The sequence below is a fragment of the Oncorhynchus mykiss genome, chromosome 22, assembly GCF_057628025.1.
Source record: "Oncorhynchus mykiss isolate SJ-2025 chromosome 22, ASM5762802v1, whole genome shotgun sequence".
NCBI classification, from domain to species: Eukaryota; Metazoa; Chordata; class Actinopteri; order Salmoniformes; family Salmonidae; genus Oncorhynchus; species Oncorhynchus mykiss.
The window spans coordinates 45,933,817-45,947,111 of record NC_143043.1 but is presented as its reverse complement, the minus strand read 5'-3'; the positions used below and the strand labels follow the sequence as shown (position 1 = coordinate 45,947,111).

Genomic DNA, 13,295 nt, shown 5'->3' with positions numbered 1-13,295 from the left:
AACAGGACATGGACTTTCTAAACTATCCAGAACAGGCCCTGGTGCTGGTGCTTGGTAAAGTATACAGGAGAGCTATTGGCTCGTAATATGTATACCGAACAAAAATATAGATGCAACATGTGAAGCGTTGGTCCCATGTTTCATGAGCTGAAATAAAAGATCCCAGAAATGTTCAATACGCACCAAAAACATATTTTTCTCAGATGTTGTGCACAAAGATGTTTACATCGTCCAACTGTCCTCATAACCATAGACCACGTGTAACCACGACAGCCCAGGCCCTCCACATCCAGCTTCTTCACCTGCGGGATGGTCTGAGACAAGCCACCTGGGCAGCTGATGAAACTGTGGGTGTGCACCACTGAAGAATTGCTGCACAAACTGTCAGAAACTGTTTCAAGGAAGCTCATCTGCATGCTTGTCATCCTAACTAGGGTCTTGACCTGTCTGCAGTTCGGCGTCGTAACCGACTTCAATGGGCAAATGCTCTCCTTCAAATGGCCACTGGCACGCTGGAGAAGTGTGCCCTTCATGGACAAATCTCAGTTTCAACTGTATTGGGCCGAACGCAGACAGTGTGTATGGCATTGTGTGGGCAAGCACTTTGCTGATGTCAACATTGTGAACAGAGTGCCCCATGGTGGCGGTGGGGTTATAGTATGGGGAGGAATAAGCTATGGACAACAAACACAATTGCATTTTATTGATGATCATTTTAATGCACAGAGTTAACGTGATGAGATCGTGAGTCCCATTGTTGTGCCATTCATCTGGCGCCTTCACCTCACGTTTCAGCATGATAAATCATGGCCCCGTGTCGCAATGATCTGTACACAATTCCTGGAAGCTGAAAATGTTCCAGTTCTTCCATGACCTGCATACTCACCAGACATGTCATCACCCATTGACCATGTTTCGGATGCTCCCGCCAATATCCAGCAACTTCACACAGCCATTGAAGAGGAGTGGGACAACACTCCACGGGCCACAATCAACAGCCTGATCATCTCTATGCCGCAGAAGATGTATGAGGCAAATGGTTGTCACACGCTGATCCACGCCCCTACTTTAAAAAAAAAAGTATCTGTATTCCCAGTCATGTGAAATCCATAGATCACAGTAGGCTGTCATGGGGAGAGTGGATCATAATAATAGCTGAAACGTAGCAAATGGAATGGCATCAAACCATGTGTTTGATTGTATTATTCTGATTCCCCTCCAGTCATTACCCACAACCCTGTTCTCCCCAATTAAGGTGCCACCAACCTCCTGTGCCATAGATTAGGGCCTAATAAAAAATTCTCAATTGACTGATTTCTTATACAGTATGAACCTTAACTAAGTAAAATCTTTGAAATTGTTGCATGTTGACGTTGTATTTTTGTTCAGTGTGAGTACAGGGAGGCTGCTGTCTTGGGTCAAGCTCAGCCCCCGGATCATTCCCAGACAGAGTTGTGGCTGGAGTGTGAGGTTTTGTTTTCATAGAGGTGTGTGCAGTGCTGGCAACAACATGAACCTGGACAATATAATTTTAGTTGTTTACAAAGCATATACATTTGAAAGTCATTGGCATTGATTGATGACAAGAACATTTGTAATTGTTCAGTTCTATGAATTTATTTTACATTTCTGGTTGTAAGTGTTCACTGTTGTCATATGAATGACTTATTTGGAGTACAGTTTATCCCCAAATCCTGGAAAACTTTCACCCCAAGTTCAGACTTCCAGCTGATAAAGCAAAGGAGTCCATCTTGTGAGACCTGTGATCTGGGCCAAAGATAGTTGTCAATGAACTTGTGGATAGTAGAGACTCACATCCGTATTCACATTATAGGACCTACATATTAACTGAACGTTTCATGACTTATGTAAGAGCCAAGTCGAAAGGTCAGTGAGTGTTGGATGTTTTGTCTATTTCACAAAAGATACCTTGTGACAAACATGGAAATGCTTCTTTCATCCATGGCACTGAATCTGTGTGTAGTAAACTCACATTTTAGCACACTATCAGAGAGAGAGAGAGAGAGAGAGTTTGCCATTCATTCAGTAAACTACAATGGTGTCCTCTATCTTGGTAGGTTACCGATAACAACAAAGGCTGTTCTGTGTCAAAATTCCTTTGTGTTCCACAGAATGTGTTCTGACCACACAATGGAGGCTCTCAGGGAGGAACAAAAACAGTCATCAAAAAGTGCTGATTCTTAGCACGGCCTCGTATGTAACCTGACAGAAAAGCAATCAGAGTGTGAAAGAGGCTTGAGTCGTAGCTTTCCTCAGAGGAAAAGCTGACTGCTTCAAATCGCTTCATTACTATGCAAGACCATGTTCCTTTTACAGTGAAGCCCACCATAGAAAGGAACTTTTACAGCGTTAGGTCCTCATCACATACCACAATACAGCAACACTCCATCAACACACAACAACAGTGTTATTGAGTGTTACTTCGTGGTGAGCGGTGAGTCGAAAGGACTCATAATTCTACATGATGAAGCTGTGTTGAAAACAATGTACTCTACTTGCCCTGCATGGTCCACTTCTTCAAGGAGAGATATCATCTTAAATACCTGCTACCAAAGATACCGCAGCGCTGATTGTAACTCCTCTCAAGTCAGAATTAAGGTGAGTCTACTGAGTTTCCTGTGGTGTTTGCTTCAGGACAATATGGCAGCATAGTGGGGGAGGCTCTCCCCTCTCAGCACCTCTATGCATAACTCCAGCTGTTTTCATCACTCTCAAGGTTATTGATATTCATTGCAGACAAACATCTCATTGGCTTCAGTACTACAGTCGTTAAAGGAGAGTGCACTAGTTTCAACCCCTTTAAAAGTGGTTATAAATATAAAAAACAAATAAATAGAAATATTGAGACTTCATTCCAGACGGTTCATTCAAAGTCCAATAAACACCGATAAAACTAATGGGAATACATTACAGGTTCCAAAGGATGACACAATTATTAATTATGTTTGTAGATTATATTCTGATTTATACCTACTGCAAAATACTGTTTTATTGCAATAACATAATTACTATAGGACCTTTAATATTATTTATCAGAAATTGTGTAATTCACTGTCAACCAAATATGTATTACAGCTCCTCAAATGACTAACTGGTCTGATACATGCGTGCTCGACCTACTTGCGCAACGCCCTCGCTCTCTGACTAGAAATTGGAGTGAATCCTCAAAGTCCTGCAAACTCCAAGCTGAGGACCGTTGAGTCTTATAAAGGGTCTGGAGCTCTCGGATACAGGACTGGCTATATGGGACGCTACTTGGATGTCACAGTCTTTCACTCTCCTAAGGGATCATATTAATTATTTAAAGGTTTTCTATTTTTACATTTTTTAAGTTACTTTCCCGTCGCGACGTTCTCATTATGTGCAGCTGGCTGCTGCAGTCCGCCCATCATCATACTTGGGAATCTAGAACGTTCGGATGTTCTGTTGATCCCGACTTTATTCTTCTTTAGGACACTTTCTATTTTATGGAAAGACGGAGGACAATATCACAATTCGTTACAAAATGGATTTAAATCCAAGCGTAAAATGTAAAATAGTTGTCGTTGGGGATAGTGAATGTGGGAAAACCGCTCTACTAAATGTGTTTGCAAAAGATTCATTTCCTGAGGTGAGTTTTATGTGATATGTCATTTTTTAAACATGATTATTATGAGTTATCAATCAGCTTGCAACTTTTCTATGTCTAAACATGGATATCACCATTTTATTTCATCTGTAGGGCTACATTCCCACGGTGTTTGAGAACTACACGGCAAGTTTTGAAATCGATACGCAGAGAGTTGAACTCCGTCTGTGGGACACTTCAGGTGAGGACCCACTGCACGTTATTACCCTTCTGAAAGCCTGCGTCACTGTCATACATGCTGTAGCTAATATAAACCAGGCATGAAACATCTAGAGTGTTCTACAACCGAAGACAAGCATGAAATCCTGATATGCAGTATTGGCCACATTATGTGCTTTACAGTAACAGCCAGCCCCTTTGAGAGGAATGGTCTGACGCTGCCTCTCTGGAATGTGGGAAAGGGGTAGATAGGAGTCGGATAACAGTTATGGAAACCTTTTGTACACCACCAGCATTAGCCTACATCTGAAACGACCCTCACACCCTTGAACACCTGACAATGTGGGAACTCAAACACTGGTGTTGCCTCTGTATAGAATTGTACATCAGTCTTGTGAAATCAACATAGGCTACTTACTGACATACGTTTTTGTCCTGTGCACTCTGAAATAAATGCAAACCTTGCATTGGTACCTGTTTTGTATCCCTCGGTCTGTAGGAGTAGATTTGTACTTAATTTCTTTCAGCTGTCTATGAGGAGAGAAAATCTAAAGGGCGGTAACGAAATTAGAGACACTTATTTTCCCCTGGCCAACATACACACATTTTTACTCAGAGAGCTTGGCCTGGCCGGTCCTCTTGCATTATTTGTTTTATAAAGCCGCTCCCCCTCACAGCCTCACACACTCAACAGGAATCCCATATAAAGGTCCCTGGGGGATCTAACCCAAACACAGCCCCAGGTCTGCACAATCTAACCCAGCCCCAGGTCTGGGGGGGGATCGATGTCCCATCCATGGGACGGTTAAGCTAACGTAGGCTAATGCGATTAGCATGAGGTTGTAAGTAACAAGAACATTTCCCAGGACATAGACATATCTGATATTGTCAGAAAGCTTACATTCTTGTTAATCTAACTGCACTGTCCAATTTACAGTAGCTATTACAGTGAAATAATACCATGCTATTGTTTGAGGAGAGTGCACAATTTTGAACATGAAAATGTATAAACAAATTAGACACATTTGGGCAGTCTTGATACAACATTTAACAGAAATGCAATGGTTTATTGGATCAGTCTAATACTCTGCACACACTGCTGCCATCTAGTGGCCAATCTAAATTGCACCTGGGCTGGAATAATACATTATGGCATTTCTCTTGCATTTCAAAGATGATGGTTTAAAAAAATTCAAAAGAACAGTTGGTTTTTTGTATTTTCTTTTACCAGATCTATTGTGTTATTCTCCTACATTCCTTTCACATTTCCACAAACTTGAAAGTGTTTCCTTTCAAATAGCACCAAGAATATGCATATCCTTGCTTCAGGTCCCGAGCTACAGGCAGTTAGATTTGAGTATGTCATATTAGGCGAAAATTGAAAAAAAGGGGCGGATCCTTAAGAGGTTTTAACCCAGCCCCAGGTCTGGAGGGGATGTAACCTTAACCCAGCCCCAGGTCTGGAGTTAATTACCTGCTAAACTACAGTTGCGGATGCCTCCAGCCTGGACTGGTTGGGTGTTTGGGCTGCTCTGCCTCCCTGGGTCTGTGTACTGCTCTGGGAGGAGATGGAGTAGTAATGGGAAAGAGAAAGGGGGATACCTAGACAGTTGTAAAACTGAATGCATTCAACTGAAATATGTCTTACTCATTTAACCAACCCCTCTGAATCAGAGAGGTGCGGGGGGGGGGGGGGGGGGGGGGGGGCTGCCTTAATTGACAGCCACATCATCAGCACCTGGGGAACAGTGGGTTAACTGCTTTGCTCAGAACAAAAGATTTTTACCTTGTCAGCTCGGGGATTTGATCCAGTAACCTTTCAGTTACTGGTCCAACAGTCCTACCCACCAGGCTACCTGCCGGTCAGGGAGTCCTCTGGGCTGGGTGTGTGTGTGTGTGTGTGTGTGTGTGTGTGTGTGTGTGTGTGTGTGTGTGTGTGTGTGTGTGTGTGTGTGTAGAGAGGGGGTAGTAAGGGGTTGAGGGAGTGCTTTGGGCGAGGTGAAGGGGGGTGTGTAGAGAGGGGTGAGGGAGTGTGTTGGGCTGCCTCTCCTCTGCTCTCTGACCTTAAGCTGATTGTGGCGTCCCTTGGGTCTGCCCAGGACACGACTCAGTGATTACACCACAGTTTCAGGAAGAGCTGACACACCAGGGCTGATACACCAGGGCAGCCCTCACCACACACGAGCCCTCACCACACACACCAGCCCTCACCACACACACACCAGGGCTGACACACATCTAAGGAGTTCCACTGGACCAGCAATCCCCTCCCTCTCATCACAACATGATGGTGTGATAACGTAGATATGGTGGAATTGTTTTGATAACCTTGTGGATAGGGTGACGCGTTTCGAGATACACGATAGTGTTGTTTATTGTTATCACAAACGAGTCTCATGTGGAAATTGGAGTACCGCAACTACGTATAATGGGTAAAGAGCCTCCAACAGTTTGCCACCTTCTCTCTCTCTCTACTTTATAATGCACATGTAGTCCACTTAGACTCGTGCTAGTTTTCTTAAAAAGAGTAGACATCTATTCTAGTGATTAATTGAACGTCGTCCCATATCATGGTAGCCTCATTATACTGCACATGCCATGTACAGTAGTTTCTCTCTTAGGGATATCAGTAAAGATGCTGGATCTTAATTTGATCACCCTTTTGCAGGAGAACTTTCCTGCAATGCAGGAAATTTAAAACGTGTAGCAAAAATGCTTCTGAAGTTTGAAATTTCCACTTTGAAATGTCAGACTTGATTTACGAAAAATGTATCAACCACTACAAAAATATCCATTGATTATAATCCACATAATTATTCACATTTCCTGCTGCCGATTGATAATTTTTTCTGCTGTAGAAAACTAGCTCAAATTAAGATCCTACATCAGTTGGTGAGTTCACTGAAATATAGGGTTACCCAGATGATCTTGTCTAGTTCCCTTCTCATCACATAGTACCGTACTCATTATTTCAGAGCTTTCTGGAGCAACCTGCATGAAGAATAGCACCTGAGAATAACTCTTAACACAGTTAGCTGAAAGGTCATTAGAAATGCATGGGACTCCAGTGTTTTAGATTCTGTATGTGGATCAATGTGTTTAGTAGAGGAATTGGTCGGACCATGTCATTGGTCAGGGAAGTGGTTATATCCACCCCTGTGAGAAATATCCTCCTGGAGATTTCCCGTCTCTCTCCTAAAAGCACAACTATTACTTATAGTATGTAATAGTTATGTGCATTGCCTTGGGTTGGTGTCCTGTATTTCTGTAGCCCCTAACCCACCTATCTGATCGATGAGCTGTACGTTGAATGAGGAAAGATGCCTTAGGTTAGTTTGATGTCGTTGTTTTATCATGTACACTTTTCATCACGTCTCACAGCGACAGATACATTTACTGTACTTCGAGCCTAAAATTGCAATTTCTTACAGTCGGTTAGGTTTACCCCATTTTAAAATCAACTCAATCCTACAACTCTATTTTAATGTTCCCATGGAAAATCCTTCATACCAGAGTTTTAAACATTCCAAATCCCACACGTGTTCTGGTCGAGCCATTTATCAAACCTTAAGGTGGGCTATGAAAATAGGGGCCTCAAGGCTGTTTGTTTAACATAAGGAATCTGACTCGCCAGACTTGAAAATATTTCTGCATTGTTTACATCTGCTGGTGTGAATTTGTTGGTGGAGAAACGTGCCGGGAGGGGAATCCATGTCATACCACAGCATATGATTTATAGGCACTCTACCATGTCCAAATATTCAAATGGGCCCACTGGTACAGAAGTTTACTCCTGAGAATTCAAACTGAGTTTAATTGTGTTGAGGTAAATTAGAGTGAAAATTGAAAAAGACAGATGGTGATGGTGCCATTGGTGTTTTGGTCCAGAGTGGGACCATCTGGATTCCATTTGTGAATCAAAACATTTCTGGTTTGGGTGGGGGCAGGTGTTGTAAAGCCAGCTTCAGAAGTATTGGATCAGGTTGAGTGATTGTTATGACTTCAAGTCATGATGTGAAAAAGCATACTTTAACCCCGCATTCTTTAGAATTCAATGGCACAATTCAGGAACCTAGGTTATTCTACATGGCTTTGTATTCTAAAGGAGAAAGGCCTTTGGCATGGAACCCTTAGACAATTACACAAATCTCCTTTCTGAAAATGAGAAGCTGTTTCCTACAGTAGAGGCTGTATATGTGAGATATGGTATTTTTGCGCAGCCAGTTTGGATTAAAGGTAATATATAACCTGTATGAGGAGAGGAGCCCCCTCATGTTGTACCTCAAAGACCACCCTACTGTGGGAAACTAGAAAATCCCCACCATTTTTCACAGAGGCATAATGGGGAGATGGGAACTTCCAGACATTAGTGTTGGTTTCTTTACCTGGGATGCAACCTGACCCAGTCCACCACAGAGCTTCAACAGCTCTGAAGATTCTCTGCATTCCACACTACACACATTTGTCCCAAGAAAACCTCATGTCCTGAAGGTTATGTTACAGATTGTTTAGTGTGCAGTATGTACGTCACAAGTGTATATTTCACTGGTAAAATACCTCATAGAATTTTGTATTAGTTGGATTCTGTAACTTTTTGTTTCTACTCCTGTTTGGAATGGGAACCACTGCAGTTTGATCAGTCTCTGCAAATAACATTGTCATTGTTTGAATCAACGCATCTAGTTGAGGAAGTACCGTGACCCAGTTACCACAGACCCTCTTTTACTTGACTAACAACATGGTGACGTGTTTGAATTGCAGGCTCTGCATACTATGACAACGTGCGACCTCTCTCCTACCCGGACTCTGATGCAGTCCTCATCTGCTTTGACATCAGCAGACCAGAGACCCTGGACAGTGTACTGAAGAAGGTGAGTGTTTTGGGGTGATATAGCGGACTCTTGTTCTGGAAGATAAGCTGCCTCGGCTCCTCTTGAAAAGGTGAACAATGGCCTGTCCCAATGGAATTTTCATTCAGTCCCCTAGACCCTCTCTAGAAAGGCCTCCATTTGTGTTTCTGGGTCAAGGGACCTCTGAAAAAACAAATTCTGCTAAAAACTAGCTTAACCAATGAGAGGGGGGGGGGGGTACTAGAACCGCACCAATGATATGGGGGTACTAGAACCGTACCAATGAGGGGGGGGTACTAGAACCGTACCAATGGGGGGGTACTAGAACCGCACCAATGGGGGGGTACTAGAACCGCACCAATGGGGGGGGTACTAGAACCGCACCAATGAGGGGGGGAGGTACTAGAACCGCACCAATGAGGGGGGGAGGTACTAGAACCGCACCAATGAGGGGGGGCGGTACTAGAACCGCACCAATGAGGGGGGGTACTAAAACTGCACCAATGAGGGGGGGTACTAGAACCGCACCAATGAGGGGGGGTACTAGAACTGCACCAATGGGGGGGGGGGTACTAGAACCGCACCAATGAGGGGGGGTACTAGAACCGCACCAATGAGGGGGGGTACTAGAACCGCACCAATGAGGGGGGTACTAGAACCGCACCAATGAGGGGGGTACTAGAACCGCACCAATGAGGGGGGTACTAGAACCGCACCAATGAGGGGGGTACTAGAACCGTACCAATGAGGGGGGTACTAGAACCGCACCAATGAGGGGGGTACTAGAACCGTACCAATGAGGGGGGTACTAGAACTAGAACCGCACCAATGAGGGGGGGTACTAGAACCGCACCAATGAGGGGGGTACTAGAACTAGAACTGTACCAATGAGGGGGGGTACTAGAACTAGAACCGCACCAATGAGGGGGGGGTACTAGAACCGCACCAATGAGGGGGGTACTAGAACTAGAACTGTACCAATGAGGGGGGGTACTAGAACCGCACCAATAAGGGGGGTACTAGAACCGCACCAATGAGGGGGGTACTAGAACCGCACCAATGAGGGGGGTACTAGAACCGCACCAATGAGGGGGGTACTAGAACCGCACCAATGAGGGGGGTACTAGAACCGCACCAATGAGGGGGGTACTAGAACCGTACCAATGAGGGGGGTACTAGAACTAGAACCGCACTGAGGGGGGGTACTAGAACCGCACCAATGAGGGGGGTACTAGAACTAGAACCGTACCAATGAGGGGGGACTAGAACTAGGACTGTACCAATGAGATGGGGTACTAGAACCGTACCAATGAGATGGGGTACTAGAACCGTACCAATGAGGGGGGGGTACTAGAACCGTACCAATGAGGGGGGGGTACTAGAACCGTACCAATGAGGGGGGGTACTAGAACCGCACCAATGAGGGGGGGGTACTAGAACCGTACCAATGAGGGGGCTACTAGAACTAGAACCGTACCAATGAGGGGGCTACTAGAACTAGAACCGTACCAATGAGGGGGGTACTAGAACCGTACCAATAAGTGGGGACTAGAACTAGGACCGTACCAATAAGTGGGGACTAGAACTAGGACCGTACCAATGAGGGGGTAACTAGAACCGTACCAATGAGGGGGAACTAGGACCGTACCAATGAGGGGGAACTAGGACCGTACCAATGAGGGGGAACTAGGACCGTACCAATGAGGGGGAACTAGGACCGTACCAATGAGGGGGAACTAGAACTAGGACCGTACCAATGAGGGGGGGACTAGAACTAGGACCGTACCAATGAGGGGGGGACTAGAACTAGGACCGTACCAATGGGGGGGAACTAGGACCGTACCAATGAGGGGGGGACTAGAACTAGGTCCGTACCAATGAGGGGGGGACTAGAACTAGGACCGTACCAATGAGGGGGGACTAGAACTAGGACCGTGCCAATGAGGGGGGTACTAGAACTAGGACCGTGCCAATGAGGGGGGTACTAGAACTAGGACCGTACCAATGGGGGGGAACTAGGACCGTACCAATGAGGGGGGGACTAGAACTAGGTCCGTACCAATGAGGGGGGGACTAGAACTAGGACCGTACCAATGAGGGGGGACTAGAACTAGGACCGTGCCAATGAGGGGGGTACTAGAACTAGGACCGTGCCAATGAGGGGGGTACTAGAACTAGGACCGTACCAATGAGGGGAGAACTAGGACCGTACCAATGAGGGGAGAACTAGGACCGTACCAATGAGGGGGGACTAGAACTTGAACCGTACCAATGGGGGGAGGGCTAGAACTAGGGCTGTACCATTGAGGTGGCGGGGAGGAATGTGAAAACAAACTCACGTGAGGCTCAGTAGTAGTCAAACCGGCCTTGTTCACACATGGTCTCCCAGATCCCAGACACGGCTATTGTGGGTCTCCGTGCCCTTTGACCTGGCTCAGTATTGTGCCAGCTGAGAGGAGTAGGGTCCAGTTAGAGATTCCTCCCCTGGAAAGAACATAATCCAACCAAGCTTTTTTGCTCTCGGACCCCACTCAGTAGGGCCCCAGTCTCGGACTAATGCTTTCCCTTTTCTTTCCTCTGTATAGTGGAAAGGAGAGATTGAGGAATTCTGTCCCAACACCAAGATGCTGCTGGTGGGGTGCAAGTCAGACCTACGCACTGACCTTTTTACCAAATCTCACTCTGGCCATACCCCAGTGTCCTATGATCAGGTGGGTGTCATGTCTTTCTAAATGTCATTCAAGATTATGGACTTAAACATGATCCAGTATTAAAAGCGCTGGGAACAATTTGTAATAGGCAGAGCTCCTGACTGATTTCAGTGTTGTTCCCTCTCTGTCTCAGGGCTCTAACATGGCCAAGCATATCAGTGCTCCGTACATAGAGTGTTCGTCTCTGCAGTCTGAGAACAGCGTCAGGGACCTCTTCCACGTGGCCACGCTGGCCTGCGTCAACAAGGGCAACAAGAACGTCAAACGCAACAAGTCCTCCAGGAGCACCAAGAGGATCTCACACAGCAGACCGGACCTGCCCACCGTGGTGTCAGACTTCCAGAAGACTAAAACTAAGACCTGTTCTGTTATGTGACTGGGATGATGTCATTAGAGAGACTGGGAGACACTGTGAACATGCTAATGAGCATTTGAATTTTGGACAACCATGAAGAGCTTTATGCACTATTAGTGTGCCAACTGAATGAGGGATGGTGTTGATGGTGAAAACAGCTACGTTATACCCTGCTTTTTGACACGCTAGGGGAAGCATTAAAAACAAGGCGTAAATGAACACATCATGAACTAGATGTATCCCAGACAGTCGTCACTAAAGAGCTCTACTTTTATTCTCAGCTTGAACTTGAATCCTATGGTTTAGAACACAGGCAGGGTTGAAGAATCCTGACTATTGAAAAGCTTCCATTTCTGAAGTGTTACAGGTACCAGTGTTTTGGGGTCTGCTGTTTTCAAGGATCCTGTGTGTTCTTCTAACTAATGAACCGAAATTGTTGTGAGGAGAGACAATGAAGGATATGAGAGCAGTTAGATTGTGTAATGTACAGAGAAGCAATGATGACAACCAAGATGTCTGAGCAGAATTGATGCATGTCACGTGTTGTCACCATTTACATTTCCTTTTTTCTTAAAATGTTGCCCTTTTCTGAATCTGTTCATTACAATGTCAAAATAGTTCATTTCAGAACTGTCAATTTGCCATGTTTAAATGTACTGTAGTCATGTAAATGTGGTACATGTTTGAATTTATACCTATACACGTATAAGCCCATCATTAAATGCCTCAGTGCTGCATTTATTGACCTATGGGAAGTACATACTTTCCTTCTGAATTTGCCTGTTTAGTTTTATAAGAACTAGTGGTCTATCCAAGACACTGGTCTTGATTTTTTAAATATTTAGGGCCTTGGAAGCTCATTCAGTTCCTGTGGACATATATGGAAGTGTTGACGTCTCTGGATTGTGGGTTTTCCTATGAAAAGAGTAACTACTGTAGATAAGATTTGTCCTTTGGTTAGTGAAGAGAGACATTTACTGTGAGTGACATCCTGCTCTTTCTGCCTGTCACGCTGGCCTCGTTATCAGAGCTGTGACTTTGCTAAAGTCTTTCACTCTCGCCTCTCCTCTGTTGGCACGCTGCAGGAGTTCTGGTCACATGATGACGCACTCTGGGTGAACCTTAACTATCCCTCAGCTCAGCTGCCTGCTGGCTGTCTGTCCTACCAGCCCCAGCCCTTCTGAATCTTTTAGGAGCATTAAGAGTTGGGTTCCTTGTGTTTGACATTTGGGTTTCTTTAAGTTATGTATATTTGCTTGAAAACCCTCACCATGCCAAACCAGACACATGTAGTTTGGGAACTGTATTTATAAAGGTAGTGACTGACAATATTATTCTTGTTCCTAATGAGGAATTAGTGAAAACACCCAGGCAATACATACATGAATGTCTTGATCGCGTCAAATGTGGCCTAATGTGCTGAAATATGTCAAAACATCAGCAAATTCTGTCCAACAATACGATATAGATGCCTCAATGATACATGAGGATATGAAACCGGTCTCCTGAAATCAGGTGACTACTGTGATGCAACATATTAAGAGATTGTGATATCCTTAGCGTTGCTATTT

The 13,295-nt window shown here is 44.9% G+C and overlaps 1 protein-coding gene across 1 annotated transcript; it reads left to right on the top strand.

Annotated features, from left to right (window-relative positions):
- The first annotated feature begins 3,110 nt into the window (after window positions 1-3,110).
- LOC110501875 (rho-related GTP-binding protein RhoE) lies at window positions 3,111-12,465 on the top strand. Its single transcript, XM_021579726.3, has 5 exons — window positions 3,111-3,631; window positions 3,743-3,830; window positions 8,570-8,679; window positions 11,244-11,369; window positions 11,503-12,465. The coding sequence occupies exons 1-5, from the start codon at window positions 3,527-3,529 to the stop codon at window positions 11,743-11,745; spliced, it is 672 nt and encodes a 223-aa protein (XP_021435401.1). The 5' UTR covers window positions 3,111-3,526; the 3' UTR covers window positions 11,746-12,465.
- The last annotated feature ends 830 nt before the right edge of the window (window positions 12,466-13,295 follow it).

Bases quoted from the DNA above. Each gene is read 5' to 3' on its own strand.
- LOC110501875 (XM_021579726.3), top strand. From the start codon at position 3,527: ATGGATTTAAATCCAAGCGTAAAATGTAAAATAGTTGTCGTTGGGGAT. The intron at 3,632-3,742 runs GTGAGTTTTATG...TTTCATCTGTAG, and splicing joins CAAAAGATTCATTTCCTGAG to GGCTACATTCCCACGGTGTT. The intron at 3,831-8,569 runs GTGAGGACCCAC...TTTGAATTGCAG, and splicing joins CCGTCTGTGGGACACTTCAG to GCTCTGCATACTATGACAAC.